The 25,891-nt window shown below is 39.4% G+C and overlaps 1 protein-coding gene and 2 long non-coding RNA genes across 5 annotated transcripts in view; 1 reads left to right on the forward strand and 2 right to left on the reverse strand.

Annotated features, from left to right (window-relative positions):
• The window catches only part of LOC115022718 (uncharacterized), a 3,653-nt gene extending 96 nt beyond the window's left edge, over positions 1 to 3,557 (reverse strand). The window contains exons 1-4 of the long non-coding RNA XR_003833950.1: positions 2,502 to 3,557; positions 881 to 1,042; positions 443 to 547; positions 1 to 359 (exon numbers count right to left, since the gene is read on the reverse strand). The exon at positions 1 to 359 is cut by the window's left edge and continues 96 nt beyond it. This is a non-coding gene — a long non-coding RNA (uncharacterized LOC115022718). The remainder of the gene's footprint in view (positions 360 to 442; positions 548 to 880; positions 1,043 to 2,501) is intronic.
• A 935-nt stretch (positions 3,558 to 4,492) lies between these two features.
• Positions 4,493 to 20,424, reverse strand: tfr1a (transferrin receptor 1a). Of its 2 annotated transcripts, XM_029453782.1 has the most exons (19): positions 20,276 to 20,359; positions 19,880 to 19,936; positions 15,031 to 15,075; positions 13,668 to 13,905; positions 12,842 to 13,025; positions 12,491 to 12,713; positions 11,914 to 12,036; positions 11,666 to 11,764; positions 10,851 to 10,990; positions 10,596 to 10,753; positions 10,383 to 10,502; positions 9,623 to 9,708; positions 9,430 to 9,493; positions 9,238 to 9,305; positions 9,041 to 9,108; positions 8,766 to 8,859; positions 8,384 to 8,605; positions 7,441 to 7,599; positions 4,493 to 7,082 (listed from the first exon to the last, which is right to left on the reverse strand). In XM_029453782.1, the coding sequence occupies exons 3-19, from the start codon at positions 15,061 to 15,063 to the stop codon at positions 6,840 to 6,842; spliced, it is 2,322 nt and encodes a 773-aa protein (XP_029309642.1). In that variant the 5' UTR covers positions 15,064 to 15,075; positions 19,880 to 19,936; positions 20,276 to 20,359; the 3' UTR covers positions 4,493 to 6,839. The 2 variants fall into 2 exon arrangements, with proteins under 2 accessions (XP_029309642.1, XP_029309641.1); XM_029453781.1 differs by lacking the exon at positions 19,880 to 19,936 and having other exon boundaries at positions 20,276 to 20,424.
• A 91-nt stretch (positions 20,425 to 20,515) lies between these two features.
• LOC115022708 (uncharacterized) lies at positions 20,516 to 25,744 on the forward strand. Of its 2 annotated transcripts, XR_003833946.1 has the most exons (4): positions 20,516 to 20,635; positions 24,988 to 25,090; positions 25,327 to 25,400; positions 25,506 to 25,744. It is a non-coding gene; the product is annotated as an uncharacterized LOC115022708 (long non-coding RNA). The 2 variants fall into 2 exon arrangements; XR_003833947.1 differs by lacking the exon at positions 25,327 to 25,400.
• Positions 25,745 to 25,891: the final 147 nt, after the last annotated feature.

Genomic DNA, 25,891 nt, shown 5'->3' on the forward strand with positions numbered 1-25,891 from the left:
GTATTCTATCCAGGCAAGCAAGTCAGACAGTGCAGAGGTCCACACACTGAGCAAGAAAATACATCTTCAAATATGATTATAAAAGGCTATGTATATGTGCTCTTAAAGTCAACACTAATACTGCACCTCATTTGTAGCAAAATCATATCAAGTGTTGTTAGCGACTTGACTTTGTGCTGGCATAACTAGAGGGGAAGTTAAAGCCAGAATACAAATGGAGGCTTTTAGTAGTGAAACTAAAAAACACCAAAAGGACGACAACCAGATGCTTGATTTGTTGATCTCAGTTCAGCCTCCCAGGAAGCTCCAGTAGATCCTCCACGGTCATCACCTTCAATCTGAAGTTTTTCTTTTGGCTCCTTCAAAGACAATTAAGCCACCATTATTATTTTTAGTTGAAATAATTGTGAGCATTTTTAGTCTGCATCATATGAGAACTTACCATGTTCTTTCAGCTCCAGCCATGTAAAAGTGCAGCTCACTTTCTCTCTGAAACCAGCTTCACCAACAGCATCACAAACATCCAAGTCCATCCAAAATGATTCACCTACAAACATCAGAGGACATCTTACAATCAAACAAATGTAAAACCTTTAAATTAAGTTAAAAGGGCTACGTTGAGAAATAATTCATTTATACAGGAAAAGATGCATCTTCACTTTTTGCAAACAGTAACGTGCTAATGTTAGCAGTGTTAGCTTCATTTACAGGTTAACTGAACACTTTCCTGGGGAAGCCAAGCCTAAAAGTAAACTATACAATTTTATTTTATAAGGAAAAAAAGAGATAATGTACGATAATCATCATTCAAACAAATGTAAATGTTAATTTGTTGCCCTCTACATTTAACAATAAAGAAAGGTAAAATGCTGCAACTTACCAAAATGTTTTCGATGCGTCCTTTTGATGAACATGGCTGAGAAAAATAATCCTTTCCAAATCAACAATTCAAGCCAGGTTGCAACTGGGATTTCTGAAAACAACTTGTAAATTGTGACGCGGTTGGCTGTTGTTTTGTTTCAAACCGAAGAAAACATGGAACCTGATGGGACAAAAACATCTTGTCGACTTTCTTCACACCGAGGTAGAAGATTTATAGCTTTCTCAATCACAACTCTATTGCATAACTGCAAAAGGTAGTAACTCACCCCAAACATCTCATTCATGTTTGAAAACTTAGTTAAATTGGCCACCAAAATTAAAACTCTTCTCATTGTGTGAGCCATACTGGTCAAAATGTTTAAGGTTTTTTTCACTATGTCAGTCAACATTGGAAATGTTTTTATACACAAATCTCTGTTTGTTCTACTTTTTAGTTTGACTGCTCACTGTACAACTATGTCAGTTTTGTCTATCTGAATGCTATTGTGTATCGCACTGAGATTTTTAGTTTCCCATTTCAACAGTAGGTAAAGGTTTACTGGGAAAAGTCAATCATGTACAATAGTGTAGTACACAGAAAGGATACGTACATTTGCATGTATACAGTAAATGTATTTGTGTAGCAATGTGTTACTATGTACTGTAAACAGAACATTTCTCCTTGATCAGTCACACAAGTCATATACAGTGAACAGAAAACGTGGCACAAGATGACATCCATGCCGACAAAAAAGATTAACCCAGCAACAATGAAAAAACCTGCGGGTTGAGTGAATGAGAAATTCAAATCTGTTGTGAGCGACACACTAATTGTTCAGAGATTTAAATTTATTGTTTTGAAATTATAATAATAATAATAATAAATTATTATTCAAGAATTGAGCCAAAACAAAGAGACATTTCTCCATCATAATGCAATTCTCTTCCTCAATGGCTTGAAGGACATTAATATTGGAGAGCTTTTCCCAATTTGGTTTGGAGGTACACATATGTGCATTAGGCGTTTAAATGTATTTAATCCACTGAGATACATAATTGTAAAACAAAGAACAGAACAGTATCAGGACAGGTGTAGAAGGTGTGAGCTGGGACTGCAACGTTTAGAGAACATTACATGCTTAAATGCTTTAAGAAGGAGCATTGCCTGCACCACAAAGAGTCTAATTAAGACTATTTAAGTCACCTGCTGGGTTTTATATGTTTAGACACTACTCCATTCTGATAGAGGACCACTGACACTCATTTGTTTCAGTTTCATATTAGTCATTCCATCATCATGTATTTACATATTTTAATCAAACGTTTTGTGTTGCATCTTGTTTTAAACACTATAGTCAGTAAGCACTATGTCAACCATGTAACCATCTCAGGTTGTCTCGCGACATTCTGTCAAAAAAGGAGAGTTTTGCGGCTCACGAGCCAAACTTTACCGGCTCACAGGCACACCAAACAAAACCAGCAACCTGCTGGATAGCACAGACGACTCTGACAAGTAGACACAAATTATCTTCTGCACTAGCTTTTAATTACAAAGCCAACACTTTAAAACGTACATTAACAATACACGTGTAGTTATGTCTGCTGTGTGCTACACACGGCTCTCCGGTGAGTGCGCCTACCTGTCAATCTCAGCGACTGTCACTTGCTGTCGCCTCCTGTTCCGGTGTGTTTTGGCACTCCAACAACCCGGCTACAAGTTCACAAGTCCTGACATCTGTAACGCTTTAAAGGGCCTCGGTCATGCCGTGAAGGAGACTGAATAACGTTTGTAGCAGTCTGTGTTGAATGATATAAAGTGCACACACACCAGCCCTGTCCGAAAACACAGTCGGTGTTTGAGCGCTGCGGCTGCTGGCGACGGTTCTTTGCTGTCTTTGTACAACACAAAGATCGCCTGTGGCTCTGATGATGCATCACTCCAGACAGGGAAACCGACTGGCTCTTGTTTGTGTACTTGCTTCTGTTGCTTAGTTAGTTAGGTCGTTAGTTAAATTAATGTTTGGCTTCATTCTTTAGCTTTAACCCAATTTGGTTGAAAATACTTTTTGTTTTGTATTGTTTTGTCTCCCGCTCAGAACAGTGGGACACATCTAAGTGTGATGAATAGTGTGCAGGGAGTATCCTTGTTTTCTATACTTTATTGCAAGAGTGGATACCTTCATTTTCCAATTAATTTTTCACTGAATTATTTTTTGCATTCTTACAGTATTATTCATATGTCTCACTATAAAAGACAAGGGGGGTGGCATGTAGAGAAACATATATACATATAGTTTGAGACTAGGTTGGATCATTGGGACTATTTACTCATGTATTAACCTGTAAGTAAACTAGTTTGAAGTGAAGCTAATGCAGCTGTTGTGGCTGTTGACAGTGGTCCGCTGGTAACACATTTCCTGTTTGTAGGTTTCTTTTCATCTCATTTATTCTAAGACTGGTCTGAATGTTCTCCACATCTCCGTGATGTTAGTTGCAGCAGGAGTCAGTAGCGAAGTGAGCGCTCTTTATGTCTCTGACATCTCTGGTACACATTCAGGCTGTCTGCCCACTCTTAAAGGAACATGCCACAATTTTGCAATATTGCTCCACTTTGTAGCTGCAACTTCTACAAACAAGTTTAGTGCAAAATGTTTTCAGACGCATCATTTCTAATCATTGTCTCTGTTTCACCCACAAGCAGTAAAAACATTTAAAACAATTTGTAAAGTTATTAATGGTACTCCAATTCAAGCTGAAGTACAACAAGTGATGGGATTGATTCTTTGGACAATATTCCCCTCACAAAAAACAGGTTTTGGACTCTCAAATGACCACCATCTATTTAAATGTAAACACTCACTTCTTAAATAACCGTACTTTAGTGAAACTAAAGGTAACAGTTAAAGCTTTAGAGCGGAATAAAAACATATGGTTTACTTTGTCTCCATCCCCTGGTCAAACGTCGTCACAGCAGCTGTTTCTTCACTGATGAAAAACAAGAAGGAATATTATATATCCCCTCCTAAGGTGTTTAAAGACAGATAGAAATGCTCCGCTTCAAACAATAACTTGACTGATATATTTAATTACCTATTTAAGAATTACATCTATTCCTCATTGAAAAATCCTGTACCTATGTACTGGCAAATATTCCTGTCTCACTTCACTGAAACATACTGTATATCATCCTCCACAGGGACGTTCAAACATCCAGATGAAGTAACAATAAGCTAAACTCATTGAGGGAGGTGGGCTTACACTTCTAGCTGCTTGTTTAAATCAACATTTTATGTAGGAGTGAGGCTCCAATGTTACGCAGATGTTAGTCTAGAAATAATAGATGTTGGAGTTCACAAGGTATGGAGCTCCCCGCTTTAAATAAAAAGATACCAAAAAAAAAAAAAAAAAAAAATGGATGTTGGGGAAACATCAATTTCTAATTGTTTTTGCAAATATCTCTATTAAATATAATTGTAATGGGGATTTGTTATTTGTAAGTAGAACTGCAGGAATTTCATGCTAAGAGACTTTCCGAATGTGTGCATGACGAAAATATTCAAATTTCCAAAACACTTCATCCAGATTTATGGTTCAGATCATTTGGACTGATAATCATACCAAGACTCAACAGTTGTGACGTGATTGTTTATTGCAGAAACAAAACTGAAGCTAAGCAAATGTGTGTACAGTTTGAGAAAACAAAAGTAACGTTTTTTTATAACAATTTTCAAACGCATTCTTTATCCACGTTGTCAGAATTTTCCACCAATGACCAATTCCTACATCTACGTCCTCTGCAAGATGCCAATAAGAGCAAAGTAACTTCTAGAACGTGCTTCATTGTAGCCCAGCAGATCAGTTTAATCACTCAAACTGTGAATGGTAAATAGATCATTTTAAAATGGCTTCTGATCTTAAACAAATACATTCAGTTTCTTTGCAGAGGCATGATGTATTTAAAGCGCCCAGATTAGCTAATTGAGGACCACATTAACTACTGTAACATTAAGTGTAATTTTTGTTCCTTCATTTCACAATTTTCATTTATTCTTCCAGTGACTTTATCTAAAAAAGGTGTTAACAGGCCTTTAAACTAGTAACGTTTGATTCTAGCAAACAGGGGAAAAAATACAGAAATGTCAAAACTAAACTAAAGACAAATACACATCCCCGAAACCTCTTTAAGTACTGCATGTCGACATTCAGCTCTATAATGCAGTCATGACACAATAAAAAGGCACAAGGAAATCTCTCAACAACGAATGAACATAATAGAAGATCGAATGCAACTTTCACACCGACTGAAGCATCAAAAACAAAACCCATTTTTTGAGAGGTGATCTTTTCTGGAAAATAGTGAACCACACCGCTGTGGCCCACAAACATGTGTGTAACAATTTCTTTCTGTAAAGAAGAACCTTTCCCAAATCAGTTCCAGATCACGAAGCCCAAAGAAAAAACACATTCAGCGCTTGATTAAAATGATACAAAATAAACCCAGAACAATTTAAAGACAGCTTCTTTCTCTTACTAAAGAGACAGACGGGACACGTTTTTATAAAGAGTCGACGCGGACTTTGTGCAGTAATGTATATACACGCATTATGGGAAACACTGTTCCCGATAATAAAAACATCCACTCCTACAGTGAAATATGGAGGGCACTGCCTCCGATACGGATACACACTGGTAGGCAAAAACTACCTTCTTTTTTCCCCATTATGGAAGACGCTGCCTCCGATAATGTCAGGACGAGAGGTGTACATGTACCAAGGGACCAGGACTGACAGTCAGCGGTGCGCTATGTCAGCTGGCCTTGCCTAAAAGACCAATCCAGTGTCAGTTCAAAAAAGAGAAACGACCTCAGAGTTGTGTCTGCGTTCAGAGTTCAGTCCTGGCCGTCGGTCATCGTGTACACTTCCTTTAAGCAGATGCTGCTTTTGTCATTTCGACAGTATAACTGTCATAATTATGGAAGGCTCTGCTCCCGATAATTATACACTATTTTTTTTTTATAAAAGACAATAAAAAAAAACTATTTATAGTGAACCCTGCCACTGATAAATAAATAACACAATAAATAGACGTACGGTTGTTTCAGTGCCACGTGGTTGGAGACTTTCTCCCTTGGTTTTTGAAAAGGCCTAGAGATTTGTCCTCATGTTTATTTATTTTATTCTTATTTATTTTTAATTGTTGCACGTAATTAGGACTTCTCTTAAAAGATCAATGCAGAGTTAAATGCCAAGTTCATCTTCAATCCTTTTCAGGCAACTTCTGAGTTGTATTGGCAATGAGTTGACTAACAGGTTTCAGCACAGTATGAAATTATAGCTACCAATAAAAACCAGCTCTGGTTTGAACATGAGGCGACAGCAGCAGTGGAAATATCAGCAGCTTGATTTGTAGTCATTTTGGTAAACCGATGGAAAGTCATTAGCTTATAATATCATACTGGCCTTTTGCGTTTAATTCATCTCCGAGCTGCCAAACAGACATTCCTGTGATTATGACCTGACCCTGCACTGCATTCAACTCATTCATAGGGTAACACCAATTTACTGCCACAAAGTGGCCATTTGAAGGTAGTTGTTACGAGCACCAAAGTATTCAGAATGCTGCATGTAAAGGCAACATGTTAAAAAAATTAAAGATGTTTTCTTTCTAAAGTGGAGAAAAAATGAAAATGACCCTCTAAACATTTTTTGTTAAGGCGTAAGGCTGAAGTACATTTTTATCAGTAAGAATCTCAGAAAGGAGGACGATGAGCTCGCCACTCAAATGCTGAAAATGACAGAAAAAATGTGATGACTTTTTATCCATTTAGTAACGGCTCCACTTTCATCTCAATCAGCTTAAATATATTTTAAAGGCTGCGCATCTGTGTGTTGGTTCATCACAGCCTTCTGGTTTTCACACTGCCAGTTGTGATAAGACGACCAAATCATGAACCATGGATGAGGGGAGGGGATTACTTTTTAGATTTCATTATCCAGAGACCAGATGTCCCCTGCTAGAGAGTTGGCACAGCCCTGAACGGTCCAGGTGGCCAGGGCAAACTGGTAGCGGAACAGGTCGGCGTCTGCATTAGGGTGGACCTCCTTGAGGAGGTCGAGGTGGTTGGCCAGAGCCTTGAGAGATTGAGAGCCGGCGTCCAGCAGGATGTGGCGGAAAGGATCCTCTCTGGGAGACACATACGGGGTCAGGAAGTTCCTCTCCACCTACAGAAACAAGGAGGAACAAAGGCATGACGGAAGTCTCTGAATTATTGTTTTGATTGGATGATACTATATAATTATACTAAATCTTTATGCCATTGAAAACTTGTTTTTTTCTTAAGGATGAAGAATTAAAGTACTTCTGTCGCTTTTTTAAGTTTTTAACAACAGCCTAGTTTTTTTAGACCGTGACCTGGCAAATGTATTCCCATTTTAAATAAAATGTTGCCAAATTCTGATTGGTGCAAGAAAGTAAGTGACAATCACACAATTAAGGCATGTTAAGAGTTCAACAGAAGGGCATAACCACAGAATATGCAGCAATAATGTCGTTTTTGCACCAGTTTAGTCTGGTTCTTACCGCCATTATGCGGTCATTGATGATACGACACATCTCGATGTCCTCCAGATCACTGTTCTGGATGTCTGCCACCAGCTTGCGAGAGGCACGGCTGTAGGAGCCGGAGGCAGAGATCATCCACTTCACCGTCAGGGCCTCGGGCAACAGCTGGGGATGCATCTGGGAACGCACAGAGGAGCCACAGGGGTCATTTGGTGTTCTAGCCAAACTAAATGAGTGTGCATATTCTGGGCACAAAATCAATTAAAAAACACAACCAGTGTGTAGAATTACGGGTGATTTATTGTCAGAAAAGGAATACAACATTCATAATGGTTTTCATTTGTGTATGTGAAACTAAGAATTGTTGCGTTTTCCTTAGAATGAACATTTCATAACAAATGTTTTCTAAAAACACATAAAAATCTAAATAATTATATTCATTTATGTGAAGAAAACGTTGGGCTCCCTGGTGTTCTCCCTCCAGCCAGTTGCGCCCTTATTTAGTTTTTGTAGTGAAATAGGGAGGAATCATATAACTCCTCATTTCAACTCGACTAATCAGTCGCTCCTCGTCCATTACGGCAGGAATACAAAACACTGCGTCAGTTAGGACACTGAACCTTTTTTTTTTTTTTTTTTAAGGAATGTTTAAATGTAATTTTTGGCCCATTTTGACAGCTGTAATGGGGGGCGCCATGTTCTACAGTAGCCCAGAACGCTATAGTCGGCCTTTCGCTGAAATCTGCATCCTCTCTGCTAGATGCCATCCAATCATACACACTGCTGCTTTATAAAAAATAAAAATTGAAAACCAGTAAATTGGCTACTTTACAAAGCTGGACTTTTAATTGGAAGCTAAATATAAAATAATTAATTGATTATGTATCTCTATGCAGACCGACATCGCATGAACATGCAGACTCTTTGAGTCAACTGTTGGGAAAGCAAGAAAACAACTCACCCTCTTAACAGTATTGACTTTCCCGTTGATCTGAGCCACGTTAGTGCGTATGATCTTGTCGTACTTCATCACGTCCAGCCGCAGCAGATGATCATGGACCAGCCTCAGCACCATGTGTCCTGCGAACTGGGTCACTATTTTAGCCAGCTGAGGAACCTGGTTGCCCGTGACCATGTTCAGCTTCTCCCGGGTGTCCAGCAATGTGCCAAAGTACTGATACTCCTGGGAGCGAAAAGTAAGACATGTTGAGAATTACAGATCGGAAAAACACATCCCGGGATGACCCCAACTTTAATGTAATGGCTCAATGTTCAAGGCTGTCCTGGGATACGGCTATAGTCTCAAATATTCATTTAACTTGTAGTACAACAAGATGACTTACCGATTTATCAGAGGTGAATCCAAATGAGACTGAGGGGATGCCAGAAAAGGCAATGAAAGGATATGCAGCATTATCTAACTTTAGAGGCTCCAACCTGGAACATAAACACATGCAAGCGCAGGTAAATATTTGGAATATGAAGATTAAGTAGTGAACATTTGCCAAATGTGAGCATGACAACTATCCTACACATTCCAGCTGTGGATGTGATTGTAGTGAGAGCTTGGATGTCATGGTGATGTATAAACACTGAGGATGTGACTGGTCAGACTTACACATTTGATTCCCAGTTGCCCCTTGCAAATTCAGAAAAGAGGGTCTTAATAGGGTTTAGGGAGTTCACCTAAGGAGAAGAACATTGTATATGCACGTTACATCTCTACATTCACTGTCCAACTTATGACAATACTGCAGGCATGTATATAATTCTTCATAGTCCGAGTCACTGAAAGTCCTGCAGCTGTGGATTTACCTCCTTCAGAGTGCTCTCGATCAGGCTGTACATCAAGGGACTGGCAGCCGCTTTAAATCCATTCTGACCTGGAGAAAGAGAAAAAAAAAAGAGACTTAAATTCAGCCATTCTGAAAACAACATGAGTCATATTGTAGGTATACTGTAGAAAGCTGTTAACTATGTAATAGTCTAGAAACCTGAAGTAAATACCTGTTACAGCTCCATCCAGGTTGATGTAGGAGAAGGCTTTCAAGCCCAGAGAGGAAAGATAACCCTGCATATACCAAAAAAAACCACATTTTAAATGAAGGAACACCCATCAGTGTTGTTGTTGCATAAAGCCTGTTGATCAAGAAAAAAGCAGTTGGGGAAACCTTTAGTACGAAATGTGTGCACTTCTCACCTCCAACCACTCGGTGGCGCCAACACTCCCATATTCTCCAGCACTCCAGCTAGCAAACACAATGCTCCTCCGAGGCTTGAACCCGTCTGTCAAAGAGATGACAACACACTTTAACAAGAAGAGCAGCGCCATCACAAAAAGGAAAGTGCTCAAGATGTTGACGAGGCTTATCCTCCGACATTTCCTTCAGTTGTTCAATTACTTTTTCATTGATCGGCAGTCTTATATAAAGAATTACAAGAAACCGGCATTAGAGCAGCACGTGCCACGACAATCCGTTGGTACAACAGAAAGAAATAGGCCAGTCTTCTATTTATACGTTTTAAGCAAGGTGGGACCTTTTACACATAACTGGGTGATTTAAAAATGTTTTATAAAACTACCAATACACAGGAAATGACTTAATGACTGCTAATGAGCGTACTTGGCAGAGTGGTTTTGATAGTTTCTGTCAGCCGATATTAACTTGCCCATATTACACAAACTGGGTGGAAGAGTTGAAGTTTTACAACAGCGGGCTGGGTCCACAAGCTGAAGACACAATCCTAAAAACGAAAGCTCGCCATTTGTTTTTGCCTGTGACTCACAACCCTACAGCGTATGTGCGCTGCGGGTATAGCCAGTAAAAAGATACATGCGCTCCAACAGCCTGCATCTGTCACGTCTTCAATCTAGCCAAAAGCCGGACATTATGACCGGAGAAACTTAAGTGACATAACAGTTACCGGATAATGGAAACCCTGCATTGGTTGAGACTTACCGTTCTTCACCATATCTGAGATGGAACGCGCCAGCTCAACAAGGACGCTGGTGCCAACGGTCGATGTAGCAAAACCTACGCCCCATGCGTCCCTCTGTGCACCAATAACCACATATCGATCTACAATAAAAAAAGAGAAAGCAGACAATCACTCATATTTCAGTTCCTGATCCCAATATCTCTCGGCTGTTCAAATAAAACATCTCATTGTACCTGCATCCACAAAGCCTCTGATGACCCCGAAGACATTAATTATCTTTTTCTCATTAAGAACGTTGTTGACCTCCACGGTAATAACGTTGCTCTGGTCTCCCAGATTGGGGCCTTCGAGGCCTTGCCACCCTTCCGGCACGTTCTGACCTCCAAGCTTGCTGTAGGATGCAGACGATGCAAATTAACGCTATGCAAGTTACTACTGAGTCAACTGCAGTGCGTTGTTTCAGGTGGTCCACAGCATGTGAGCCTCACCTCCAAATGTTGCTAGCCATGCTTGATGTGATGGTCTGAGCCAAGATTGTTGGCAGGCCTGAAGACTGGACAGGTGGAAACTGGGTGTGGTTGAAGGAGGGGAAGCCTGGGGTGTAGGGATCCCCTGAACCCATGTGGACCTGTGGGAGACGGACAGAAGACCATTAGATGAAACAAAGAAGTTTTACCAACAGCTATGGTTTGACAGTGACATGAGTTTTGTTTGTCTATACTGATGCAATTCACTCTGCTCTGATTTACTGCAGGGGGAAGTGCAGCCGTTCCCTCCAACAGAAACCTACATCCTTTACTTCCATGTTTACAACAAGCAGTCTTCCTCTTCCCTGCGCATTGCTACGTTTCTAGGTACATTACAACCAACCCTAAATAGACTGATGGCTTGAGCGCCTAGGCTTGTCACGGTAATTGCGCTTTCGACTTCACGTGGACATTACTTTGATCAGTTTTGCTGACCTTGATATTGCCCGGTGTCTTTACACTGGGGTGTTTGTTTACATAAAAATGTCACCAACAGTTTATCCAACGCGATAGCAGAAAAAAAGAGGGTTTTCCTTATTTTCACATTACAAGTCCATTGTCTGAATATTCTTAATAATTCAAAGTTAATTGCTCATTGTTTTTGCATTATTATGCAATTTTCTTTAATGACATGCAATTGATCACAATTTTCTGGGACAATATATCATCCAACAAAAGTAGTTATCGTGACAGGCTAGACGAGCACAAATTACAAACAAAACAGTAACCCGCGGACCCCCTGGTGAAGAACTGTGTTCTAAACTGTCCACACTCACATGTCCAAAGAGCTCAGTTGGAGTACCACCAGTAGGGTAATCACTGGTGTCAGGGTAGATCAACACAGCAACGGCACCCATTTTGGCAGCATTGGCTACCTGAAAGCCAAACAGGGGGTTGTGGAAATGAATTAAACAGCAAAATAATTTGTACAAATCCACATGCTTTAGAGTGACTGAGGGAAACAAAGTAGTATGTTCACAGTCATTTTTAATAGCACAATGAATTTCTCCCTAAAACCACCCACCTTCTCTGCAAAGCTGATCCTCCCGGCTCTGACCAGCATGACTCTGCCAGTCATATTGATGTTCTTGCCCCGCAGCGACATGAAGTCATTTTCCTGCCCATAATATGCATACAAGACAGCACCCTGGAACAAAAAATTAATACGTTTAGCCATTTTTCTCTGATTAATGAATTTAAAATGTTAATTCAGGAACACTTTGTCAATTATTAATCATAAACATACTTTTACTGCATTATAATGTGATAACTTACCAAGTGAAGCAAAAACATTTTGTGTGTTCTTGGTTAATATCTTTTTCACTTTAGTGATAACACATTACAACTGTGGGAATTATAATACACTATGATCTTTGCAACAAAGAAATGTCAGTGGCTGACCAGCAATTCAAAATAATATGCTTTATAATGTGTTGGGATTATTTTTATAGAGCACTATGAACATGTATGAGTGTTTATAACTGATTATACATTGCTATAAGCAGATAATGCATTATAAGTATGTCTGTAATGCATTATAGACATAGTGGCCATCATAGAAAGTCTTACCAAATGTTCTCTACTTCATTATTTATAGTTACCTTTACTTTTCCATTGGCACTGTAGGACAGGAATCCCTTTGGACTCTCAGTCGTACCATTGAAAACTACTTTGTTGGAGTCAGACGCTGGAGGGTCCTGAACCTTAACAAAGTGCTCATCGGTCCAGGTTTTCATGCCGTACTCAATGAGCTTCTTGATCACCTTGTTTCCCAGTACCTCGTCACCCGGAGAACCAGCCCGGTGGCTATCACTGGAAAACTCCCTAGGATAGAGGAAGTAAAAGCATGAGGGGAAAAGGGAGACAAGAAAACAATGACTTTTAAAATTGTAATACAACTAAAGACATTTTTACCGCGGATTCTACGGGCAGACTGCGGGGTTTATATTTACCTGAAGACTGGTTCAAAACTGGCTGCATCGAGTTTTTGAGCGAGGAGGTTTTTGACATCGTCCCAGTCCATGAGCGGCGCAGCACCCGTCTCGTGTGCAACAGCTCCTTCAAAACGTTCCACTGACAATGCACACGTGGGAGCAGCGTCTTTCTTCCGATGAACCAGGTAGCCAATCAAGTACCCTGTAAGCAACGGTGGCTTTAAATGATGAACAACCAGAGACAGAGAGGAACAATAGCACTGACGGAGAGAAGGAGAGTACACATCCAAGCACAGACGAAAGGCACCTGATTGTTTGATGCTATACCACCTGCTGGATCATGACAGTACTCTCTCTGTCTGTGTGTGTGTGTGTGTGTGTGTGTAGCTTCCCCTGCCTCAGAAACTTCCTGAAAATTACATTTCATTCAATCAACTACTCCAGATTTCTAGAAAGTAAAGATTGTCACAGTCTCTGTGTTGTGTTTACACTTGTACAAAAGCTGATTTGGTGACTTTCCCCACATGTGCCTTAAGGTGACACTCGGTTTCTTGCCTGTTGGCAAGTTCTAGACAATTCAGTTTCTCTTTCTGAGAATTTAAGAGCCAATAACTAATGTTGTCTTATCCTGGTTGAACTGTTAAGTGTTCCGTCTAAAATACAGTTTAAAGTACAAGCTTTGTCACCAGCTGGGGAAGGATATGTCGCGTTTCCTGTGGACACCACCAATACCGATCAAAAGTAGTGATGATGATTGATCCTAGAGAAACTCCCAAGATATTGCAGAGTGTTGCAAACTTAATATAGAACGTAGCAGCATCTTTGTTCAACGGCCCCCTCTTACCGATGATAAAGATGAGGAGGGTGGTGGCAGCCATGAAGCAGAGGTTCTTCGGTGTGCGTCCAAGCTTTTGAGCCACGTAGGGTTTGCGGGTGGAGTTGTGATTGAGGTGGTCTCCCACACCGTTGCCCCCGACCTCCTCATCTATGTCGGACGACAGCTTCATCTCCACCTGGCTGTTATCGCCTTCCATGTTTTGGGTCAAGTTGAAACGTGTGTAGGAGTGTGGCTCCCCATTAAACTGTAATGACAGAATGATGCATGTATGAGGAGAAGATATGGTTTATTATTTAGCCTAAGAACATCTTTGGGAGAAGGAACCTATGATTGCAGGACATTAGCTGGAATCTATGAGCAATAGCGATTTGTACAAATTATATCTGTACAATTAGGACTTGATTAACGTGTTATGGATGTGAAAGTATAAAAGGTTTCTTCCTGTTCCAACATCAGCAGTACAGTTTCTGATACCACTTTCTAATGAGCGATGGGTTGAATAAAAAAGGGAATAGAAGTTGTAGCTAATGACTTCACTAATGTTAATAAAATCCTTTATTAATGCTCAGTCGGTGAGTAATAAAGATCATTTTAATTTGTGGGGAAACTCATTTCCTCCTCCAGCATGAGTTGCTTTTTTCTTTTAGCTAGCACTTTGGTTCATTCGGAAGAACCCTCCAATGAACTATTCGAACACTTAGCATCTGGGGGGGAAACCTCACAACTTCTGGACGCCCCCCACAGAAAGGAAGTTTGTTCGACACCCTTTTAAACAGTTTCAGTTGGGCTTGATGGCTTTTTGTAGTGACTGATTCCTTTGTTAAAATAGCAATTTCTATACCACATAATCTGACGGCACCAACTAAAGTTGTATTTGTATATTTCTTTTTTTAAGTAAATTAAGAACCAAAAGAGCTCAGTTTGTTTCTTTTCCATTTTGTGGTTGCTCATCCTTTCTAGCTTTCTTTTTCCTTTCTCCATCGTTGTTTTCACAAAGTAGCATACTTAACTTATCACTCCGTGTACACTAGTGTGACCTGAACCTTTTACACTCAGAAAGTTTAAGGAGACTGAATGTTTGCTGTGATGGCGTCTTGCTGTACAATAGTTTCACATTCTTCATTGATGCACGTTACTGCACTGATGGAGGTTGTGTCGTTTCTTTAGCGCTAGAAAAAGCTCATTCAGCACGGTGTTGATGAAAATGGTAAGTGTTTGTTCCCAAGATGAAAACATTTTCTTTTAAATTATACATCACAGGCAGTTGTAATAACACTCATTTCAGAAGTAGTAATAAGGGGAGGATAATTCCTTAGCACAAAACATGTTATTTTAGGATTTAGGTTGTAATATTAGTTATAATACTCACAATTTTAGATATCGTTGACCTGGCCTGGTCCATGGCTGCTTCAATCTAAAGAGGGAAACAATCAAGGAAAGTATTAGTGAAATAATCAGGCATAAATAAATAAAATCTTTTTTTTTACCGTTTGAGTTCTGCTTTTATATATGATGACACGCCACCCAAACTCTCTTGATTATTTTATTTATAGCCACCAAGTCCACAGGGGATGAATGTTTAATACATATTTACCAGCCACTTTCAAGTCTACAAGGGACGAGAGTGTTCTACTTAAATAATAGATTTCAGGTAGAATATTACGCACACTTAATGCTTTATTTCTATACAGCGTGTACAGTGCATTACTGTTTCACTTCTGGGAATAATGGGGTGTCCAAAAAACACGTCCCACCTCTTGTCCAAACATCCATGGGGTTTCCTTTGCTGCTAACTTGAAAGGCAGCACTGTTCCTAGGCACAAAAGACCAGTGTCCAACAGGGGTCAACACAGACTCCCTGCCTCCATGTGAACTCCATTGCCAGAAGAATACAATAACTGAATAACTAGCTTCAAATCAAAAGAGCCAAACACAGCAAGGTTTCAATTTAACAGAAGAAACAAGACCTGAAATGCAAGTCTTCTGTATATTTTCTTAAATATCATAACGCACTATCAAGGGAATAAAAGCTATGCATGCGATCGCCCTCAGGGGAGAGGCTTGTTATGTGAGGCGTTTCAGCTAAACAGGGTCATGTCGAAACCTGCAGGTCTTATGTTTGATAATACTAATAAAAAACACTTTGCTTTCATACCTCATGTCTTTCTGCACAATTCTTACACATTATACACCTATCATGAGAACCATCACGTCTATTATAAATGCATATCAAGGTGTAACAGAAACAATGTTACAGTGTAGAATTTCTGACCACTCAGTGAAAACTTGTATTGATTCACTGATATCTGACACTTAGGACACTGCAAAGTCACTTCATGGCCTTCTACTGCTGATAATACAATATCAGGCTAGACATGTACAACACATCATTTCAGAACCTCTAAAGTGGATATAGCGCTCTGAAAAGCAACGCCAAAGCTCATTGAGTCAACGGATCGCCGGAGGAAAAGAAAAGAGCCACTTGTAATGCAAGTCATTTTTCACTTTATTTTGTTTTTAATAGGTTAATTAACGGTTAATGGATGTCGGACAATCAAAAGCAAACTGAACCAAAACTGACTTTGTGTCGTGTGTGCATAAAGGATAATTTGACTGAGGCTCATGACCTCTCCTACCCTGTCTGACTACAAGAGAACAAAACAGAAGAAACACTTCTCCAACGACCCTCTTATCAAGCCCTGTAGTAGAGAAGTACGAGAGAATTATATTGCCTCGGGGTTAAACCATTACTACACTGACCAAACTTTGGACTGTATAAAACGCTGCTTTGTTGACAGTAGGCTTAACCACAAACCACATATTCCAAACAATCAGCAAATTTGGTTCACAACTTTATTTCTGCACCATCTGTTCAGTTTATTTAAGAGCCAAGCTAAAAACTGAAAATGGACAAAAAGACGCTGAGCTTGCCTGGAGTGATTATGGTGTGTGCCGTGCAGCCGAACAGCAGAGAAAGAAACTCCTGAATGATCCCTACGGGTCAATTTACAAGCTCCACTGGAAGGAGATCCCAAACTGGTCATTGCGTGAGGAGAGCTTGTGTGGTCAAATTCAATGGGGACAAACGATCAGGCGGGCCTGCACTAATTTGAACCACCAAAGCACGACCTTGTTTAACACCAACAGCATGCTTCCAAGACGGCATAGATAAAAAGCCTAACCTTGTACTTCAAGTGTATTTCAATAAAGCAAGTGTGGCAGTCATGTTGGAAGCCACACAATAACTTAGGCTATGCTAGGCATTTTCAACAGCTAACTTTAGAACATGGAGTGGCCTCAGAAAACCCCAGACTACTACAACCTTGAGGGGTGATTCAACCAAGTACATTAGACCTAAAAAGGTCACAAACTAAAATGTAGTAGCATCGCATTAGTCTTACTTTGAAACACAACCTAAAGACACTGGCAGAATATGGATTTATAAAATGGTATCAGACCAGGCTTTGTAAGGCTAATTGTTCTCTAAAAAAAGGTGGGCAGAGCTCCGTCTATAATCTTACATACCAAACATACCGGCCCTTAATACTTTAATCAGATTAGCTACTTTTACAGTTGAAAGACCTATGGATATTAGCAATATAAAAGAGAATAGAAATAGGTACCCACACAAAGAATACACCAACAACTCCACTGAAAAGTTACAGCATGTGCTTTGTGTCCTTGAAGGGGTCAGTTTGCTTGAAGCAGTGACCACGACTAAGAGGCACAACTTGTATCTCTCTATTGAATAAGTTTTAGCCAAGTGTGTGAAAGAGAGATAGTAAGGGCAAACTTGAGTCACACCCTTCTGGGAAAGTCATAACCTTTTAGACAGTCATGCTCAATGACGGCTGAACAGCACAGTCCCCTGAACTTTGACAGGATTCATTTGCACACTGAGAAAAATATAACGAAATAAAATGATGTGGAACATGTCGACTATTTCTCACCAGTTATCAGGACATTTTCACTCAAAATAATGCACACCGATTGAAAGAAAAGCCTGAACTTAAGAAATATGTAAAAGACTAAAATGTTGAATTTAAAGATTATTTCAAGCACTGCACAGCCCTGCAGACAGATTCAGTGTCAGTGTTTGACCCGTAAAACCAGAAAGAACTTCCTTTTTCAAACGTGTTGCAAAAGTAATTTCCTCATAGCGTTCTAAGTAACTGAGTAAATCCCTTTGAAAACTATTGCGTCATAAATAGTAGGTTATCGAAGATGTGGCAAGAAGACTTTTGTTCTAACATTACAACAGAACTATTGAGAACTCAGTTAAAGGTCATTGAGAGGGGGCGAAGAAGTCGGAGGTGAAAACCCCCTTCATACAATACTTAAATCAAAATCACACTCATTAACTTTATCGAACAAGTACACAATTGCACTGTTAGTCGACAGTCTAAAGTAGGTATTTAATAATGCTGACATAATTTACCAATGATATTTACAAAAAGACAAACCGCTTACTTGTCTGGCATTGGGGAGCACTTGAACTCATGCAAGTTATGATGATCTGTTATCACGTTTCATGAAAACAGTATGAAGTTATTTTATCTGATTTACTTGTGATCAAAAGACACTCCATCACTCCAGGAAGAACCACAATGTCTACTTCCTGTTACAGTAAGTGCTTTGATAACTTCCTGGAGCCACATAATCAAATACCATACAATTAAGAGAAAACTCTGTCTAACTAGTAGTTGAGTTAACTGGAAACTTGCACACAACGCATCAGGAAATAGCATCGTTTTAAATCAAAGGGGTTTGTTAAGCAGAATATGTACCTATGAATTGGCAACTACAATCTTAGATTAAACCTTACTGAATTCATGATACCACATAAAAGTTAATTTTATGACCAACTAGTCACTTAATTTGTAGAACACATACCGGTACATGAAAAACTGACAACTATACAGGCCAACACAAGCAAGTAGACATGTGCAACCAGCACAAGATTTGAATTGATACATTTGATAAGTCCCTTTATATAAAAATAATCCAAAGTATTTACAATGTAATCATGAACATTACAATTTTTTTTGTTTAAAGCCCTATGGTAGCAAAAACCTTTCACACTGAATCACAAATTGATCTAATCCTGTAGGCTTCTTGCAACAGAACCATTTCCAACCAACTTTGTATAACTTTGAGAGTGAACAAAAGGAACAAGGCACATGGAGATGGAGACGTAGGGAACATTTTCATTGTCGAATGATGGGAAAAGTGAAGTGCGTGGGACACAAAAAGAAATGGTGAGAAAAAGAGAACGATGGGGGCAGAGAAGGGGAGAGGGGTCAGGTGCCCGTAGGAGTCATTGTGCAGTGGCAAATCATGTGAGAGTCACACTGGGGAAAGGCTCCAAGTAGCTCATGGGAAAATGAGCCAGAAGTGGAACAGTGAGGCAGGCAAAACCCATGTATTAGGCCTGACCAAGTATTCTCACAACAGCAGCACATTCTGAAATTAAGACATGAGCAGCAATGCAGGATGTGGTTGAATTCTATGCAGAGGAGACAATAACAAATTGGCGGGATTATGCAGTATTTTTTCTTAGTTTGTTTTACAAAAATGCAGGTTCTGGTGGTCACTTTCACAATTGTGGGTCCTACCTATGAACCCGGGTGTCCCACCAGCTGTCAGGTATTTTGTGGCAGATCAAAATTTGAGGCAGTAAAAATATGCAATCAAATGACTATTACTACAGATGCAATTAAAACTGAGCAGGTCTTTTCTTATAACTGCTATAATAAATAACAAGCTACACCGGTTTTACTGTGTATGTGCCTTTACATGCAATGAGATCAATTAGTTGCCCTTTCAGGGCCAAGAAAGGCCGCAGTTAGGCTTGTCAAGTTCACCTGCTGCTTGTCTGAACAGTGTGTTGAATGTTCGAGTCATGACTTATATCGCCTTTGTGACCGATCCTCTATAACCAAATATAGCTTCAGTCCTACCATATGTTAACATAACGTCTCTGAGCGTCACATCACTGTTTAGCTTCACCTAAATATGGACAAGCAAGTTGAGTTATTACTGAAGGTGACAGCTAGGAATATTGAAGAGAAGATATCTTATCTATGCAGCAGCAGCTTATTGCTGCCTGCCAAGGTCAAATCAACAGAGACGGCATAATGTCACCCCACTGACACAGTTACCCCTGAGGGTCATTCAGGGAGACTGTATTTAACACCAGCACAGCGCCGATCACTCACCTCAGCAGGACTAGCTGACGTGACTACTGGCTTCCCTCACTATGGCGCCCTGGCAGCCTGACAACCAACACATTACCAAAACCTGTCAGTCTACCGTATTACAATGAAGTAGAAAAGAGGCATGTGTTAAAACAACGCCCCCGCTTCTGTACGCTTTGTGTAACATGCTAGCACACAACTGCGTTAGCATCCCATTCATACGTGTAACGTAATTTCATGTTGCTTACAATGAGTCATTTAAATATGCAGCGTTAACACACACTCTCCGAGGCTACACGAAGGCATGTGTCCTCCCGCAGAGAGTCTTGTAGCGTTTACATTTCGTTATAAAAAAAACCCTCCGGCTCAGTTTGAAGGATTGTAGCTTAGCAGTATGTCACGGGTAAAAACTCTCACCTTCTTTTCAACACAGCTCAACCCCACTGACTTCTTCTGTCTTAGACACGAGGTTCCGCTCCTCTTGGCTGCTTCCTTGTTCACTGCTGTCGTTACAACCATTGCCCTTGACCATGCTGCTTGCAGTTATACCTATCGGATTGGCTCGAGGTTACTACAGAGGCGTAGCCAGAACGTCACTTCCTAAACGGCTTATTATCGCGCCAAATGAATCATCGCGAGATCCTGCATGTCCTATTCGAGCTGTGTCTGAGGGCTCCACGTGCTTTTTGACAAGTCAGTATGGTTTATGTACTGTATGCATAAGAAGGGGCAATCTTTTTCTTACCACAATTGTTTGGACTCATTTTTAATAAAGAAGTAAGCTGTTTGAAATTAATTATACATTTGAGAATATAACTTTAATTACACCTATTTGAAGCTAATATACTTGCAAGATTCTTGCTGTTCGGAGTTGTATCCTCATGATTGTTTGCACTTATTGTATGTCGCTTTGGACAAAAGCCTCAGCTCAAATGAAATGTAATATAATTTAAACTGTACTGCTCTATTTGAGATCAAACAGAAAGGTCACTGTCAGATGTGCAAAGTACCTAAGTATTCTACAATTTCTCAAGTTCAGAAGTTTTCCGAATGGAATATTTCCGATTTGTGCTACTAAATACCTCTCCCACACTATATTTCTATTTACTATATGGACTCCTCTACATTTATTTGATGGCTTTACTTAAATGTGTCCATAGGAATTATACTCTATAAAGCATATGAATATTACAGCGATAGCATGAGGGATGAATTGATTAAATCAAAAATGTACAAATGTTTATAGTTCATGTTGCATATCATTGACAAACGTTTTTAGTTCAACTATAAATCTTATAACCACACCAGTATTTTAGTTTGGAATGAAGCATAGGGTTCATCTCAGTTGTGAATTACCTTGAATGACTCCCAGTGTGTCCCAGACAGATCGGCAACTTCCATCTGTAGCCTTGAAATGAGAACAAACATAACATCAGTGTGCCGAGAACTTCACTCTTCAGACTCAAATAGAGTTTTCTTTATGCTGCAGCTGTGAAAATATCAGCTCTAGGAAAGGAAAGTGAGTGCAGGCCTATTTAGTTTGGTCATTAGTGTGCTGACAAAGTCAGACGCACAGATTGTTTCCAGTTAAGTTGTCTAGGACTATTTTGGCTCCTTTTTCTATTATCCACAAGTATTATACAATTAAAGCTTGATGTGCATGATTTGTAAAACCTCAGCCTTCTGTTACTGAAGCCAATTCTGAAAAATTATTCAGTCAGAGGTTACATTATACATAACAGAAAAACACACAACTCCTGTTCCAGCAGCTTGAAAAGGAGACGATATCGATAATCTGGTTATTAAATCACCCGCTGTTATGTCCATGCAGACAGTGTTGACAAATCAGCAGCTCCTGGGATTGGGCATTTGTGGTGGGCAGATGCAAATCAGGCGTCAGTGGTGGTAAATTATTAGTAAATCTTGGTAAACAGGTGGATGTTTTGCTGCTTTTGCAATCCGATTTATTTACCATCACTTTTAATTATTGATTCTTCAACCCAAACAGCCTTAGTAAGGTTGTGTGACTGTCCCTATAATTTCTCTTTTGGGTATCTGCAGTAATTACATGTTTATGCCTGGTGCCAAGCTGCTAACGTATATTTTGTGCAAACCATATCATTGGGAGGTCTGAGCTCAGGTTTTAATAAATTTCCCACAGCATCAGTTTCCCACAGTTTGGGTCACTTTCATTGCTTTGAAATTTTCAGGTGACATACATGGAGAGTTAATGTGACTTAGAAGATCTATATTTTTCATTTACCACAACAACCACCTTATTTTTTTTACAGTATGCATGTTCTTACCCTTATAAAGCTACTGTATATCTCCTGCTTAACAAAACAGTGGACATGATGGTAATTTATTTCTGTCCTTTTTTCGAAAGGATTTAGAGTTTGGACAGTTTAACAGCATTTTTCAGGGTGAGTCGTTGTTGTAGTTTCATGCGATCGCAGGCCAAGAATGTAAAGTCCCCATAGAGACTGTCGGCAGAGTGAATTAATCTTTATTTTCTGTGTAATCATCACTCGACACTCTGATGTGGCAGCAGCAGGTAATAATGCCTTCGCCTGTCTTGTTTGGTTGAATTGTTAACTCTGAGGCAAATGTGTTACAGGGGACCTCTCAGCTAGCAGATGTCAGTCACGTCACAGCAACAATACTCCAACTGTGCGAAAACAGTACAGGAAATGTTTCTCAGGGAAAAACATATGATAATGCTAGGTCCAGGTGGTTCTGGACTTTCCAAGTTACTAAGAAACACATTTGCAGTATGCACACACCGAGTCAGGAGGCTGCAAGACCAGACCACTGTGCTGAAATATTTAAGGAACACCTCGTGCAACACCTTAGTTCCCCTTTTGTGGATAAATATCAGTTAGTAGACGTAATCATTTAACTGTTGGATGTAGAAGCACAATTGTATTTGTTTTTCTGGTAACACTGTCTATGTCGCCTATGTCTATAATGCATTATAAGCATACTTATAATGCATTATAATAATTTTATTATGCATTATAATCACTGCTATGACGCATTATAATATTATTATAAACTACTCTAAGTGGTCATTATTAGCTTTAGGTAAAAAAATCATTGAATCTAAAATGTCAGCAATTATGAAGTATTATGATACTGGACCTAATAAGTCATTATAAAATGTTTTATAATGTGTTATTATTATTAGTATAAAGCATTATGTATATTTAAGAGTGCTTATAACTATAATGATAGAGCACATTATAAGTACTAGTGCAATGCCCGTTTCAAGATGTGCGCCCACTTCATTAGCTACACCTGTACAATCTAATGCACTCCAATGCAGCTGATTTACTGCTCACGTTAAAAAGTTTGAATTTACTGATATGTTTGTTACTGAGGTCATAGTTAAAAGTGTTGTTGTACAGGGTTACATTATATTGAGAGGTGTTTTTGTCCTTTCCATTTACATACCTGAGGGGTGACGAATATTGAAAACACCTCTAAACACAAAGCAGTCCAGTACAACACCACTGTATAACTATGAAGCTCAATATATCATTTCAGTAACGCCGCTGTGACAGTGTCAACACAAATGTGTTTAGTGTCCTGTAAGTCTGTAACTTGTATGGTGCTGTTGCCATTTGATCAGGTCTCTCTTGAGAATGAGACCTTGTGTCTCAATGAGATTTTTCTTACCTCTATAAATAAAGGCAAAAAAAATAAAATAAAAATGGAACATTATCGGCAACATGAAAGTAGACTTGAAGGCATTAAATTAAATGAGATGCAGTTGTGGAACATTTACTTAAGTCCAGTTTTGAGGTACTTGTAATATACTTTAGTATTTCGATTACCTGCTACTTTCTACTTCTACTCCATTACAATTCACAAGCAAATATTGTACTTTTTACTCCACTACCGTTATCTGATAACTTTAGCAACTTTGACAATTCCAATTAAATATATAAAAACTAATCATTTATAATTGATGTATTTATTATAGGTTAAAATAAAAGGGATTGGTCCCTTGGTGAAATACACAAGCGTCAGCTAGTCCTACACAAGCTAACCACACCAGTATTTTAGTTTCAGTATTTTAGTTTCAGTGTTTCAGTATTTTAATTTCACATAGGCCAAGTGAAAAAAAACAGCTGCTACATCAAACATATTCCTGCATGTGTCACCCATCATTTGGATGCCAGTGTCACATGACAGGGGGCAAAGGTCATCACTTTGCGTCACATACATTTCTTTGGGGGGCTCTTGATGGCTCCAGCTCTGTGTTCTGCGGAGGCATGCCTATCAAAAAGTAATACAAAGATGATATGGTGATTTAATGTAACTTGAGCAATAATGGTTCACTGGTTTTTATGCAACCACAATGTGACTGTGAACTGTACTACTGCTAATAAAACCTACACTTTGATATTTTAGTTTAGGAGCTCAGACCTGTATGAGAAGGGAATGCCATCCGTTTCCCATAATGCTTCTAAATCCCATTAAAAAAACAGTTTGGTGTCTTGTTCAAAAACAATGAACACTCAGATCTGTTTGTTTCTGAGGTAAAGTCAATAATGAGATCGGGATGCGGGCTGTAAACTCAGTGGCGTTGATCCTTTCTTTGAGAAAAGCACATGAGGGTGGTCTCACGGTAACCACAGCTGGACTTATAATCTTTCACGGATAAAGTCCTATGTTGTAGGATGGGACTAAATAAGGCTGTTAATGATACCTTATGCTGTTTCCACATTCACTTACAAAGCCAGGTGAAGGAGATTTGTTTTTTATTATTTTTCCTCCTCCAGTTAGAAAACTACTTTCAATATCACCAGGTGTTGAAACACCGAACACCTGCGTTATGCAAAAAGACAACATGAAGGGGAAGGAGTTGGTGAAAAGTAGTTTTATACTTCCTTCTATTTCTGCTTTTGTGTTATTTCAAGCATGAATCAGTTTTAGGGTTTGAAAGCGTCTTTGTGACATTCATCTGATAAAAGCTGAGCAGATATTCATGTGCTAATGATATGGTTCATCTCAGAGGGACTGAAATGAAGGTTCAACCATCTGGTGTATGGATAGCTTGAGTTTTTAGAAAATCAGATTTGGTGTTTGGCCTTGTGAGTTTTTTTCTTCTTTCTTTCCTCCAGGAAACCAAGAGTCTGCAGCTGCTGACACACACTCTCCTACGCAACCACAACGTTCACCTGCAAGGGGGAAGTGAATCCACCCAAACCAAGATTCTTTCTGAAGGTTATTACCACATATAATCGTGCACAGACTAAAACCTGCTCTGCCCTGCATGTTTGGTGTCAAAACAAGCAAAACATTGTTTTCTCTTTGAATAACTAGACATTCATATAGAAGGCACAGGAGAATAAAGTGTGAGCTTCGATCTCACCATGAAAGCCACGCATGATCATAAAACTTTCACATGTATAAGGTGGAAAGTAAAAGTTGATTATGAATGTGTCATTTCCTGTCTTTAGTGATTTGACACCAATGTGAAAGATCTGTAGGCCTGATGAAGCCTGCGTCAAACAGCCCTCACACACGCTCTTTAGTGAGTCACCTCACAAACTCGCTCTCTTCGATCCCACCTTTTTTCACTAGAATATTATCTGTTGCTGCCTTCCACCAGCCTGACGCCAATGCTTCTCTTTCCCAGAAAAGATATCCTTATCACTGTCCCACCCATGAGATCTGCAGGGAGGAAGCCCACAGACCATCTGCAGTATGAGAACGCAGTGCAATCAGCCTCTAACAGTATCCCACTGTAGATATGTGAGAGACAATGTACCTACTGCTGCACCATTGTAAGACTTTACTACAAAGTAAGTAGTAATTTCTTATTGTGGCAATACTACTGAGCACACAAAGGTACAGAAGAATATTAGGGCAGACATCAAGGGCAAAAAATGAGAGGTGGAAGATTTTGTTTTATTTTGCTGTTCGAGAATAAAATTGAAAGTCCTGAAAGTTATAAACAATCTTCCTCTTATTTAATTTTCACTCATCTCATACTCTTTCATATAAAGGCCTCTCTCCTTCTTA

Source organism: Cottoperca gobio, chromosome 17, assembly GCF_900634415.1.
Source record: "Cottoperca gobio chromosome 17, fCotGob3.1, whole genome shotgun sequence".
NCBI classification, from domain to species: Eukaryota; Metazoa; Chordata; class Actinopteri; order Perciformes; family Bovichtidae; genus Cottoperca; species Cottoperca gobio.

Coding starts and splice junctions, on each gene's coding strand:
- tfr1a (XM_029453781.1), bottom strand. CDS start 20,377: ATGGTTGTAACGACAGCAGTGAACAAGGAAGCAGCCAAGAGGAGCGGA. Junction 15,076..20,275: donor TGAGCTGTGTTGAAAAGAAG/GTGAGAGTTTTT, acceptor TTCCCTCTTTAG/ATTGAAGCAGCCATGGACCA. Junction 10,503..10,595: donor CAGAGGCTTTGTGGATGCAG/GTACAATGAGAT, acceptor TTTTTATTGTAG/ATCGATATGTGGTTATTGGT.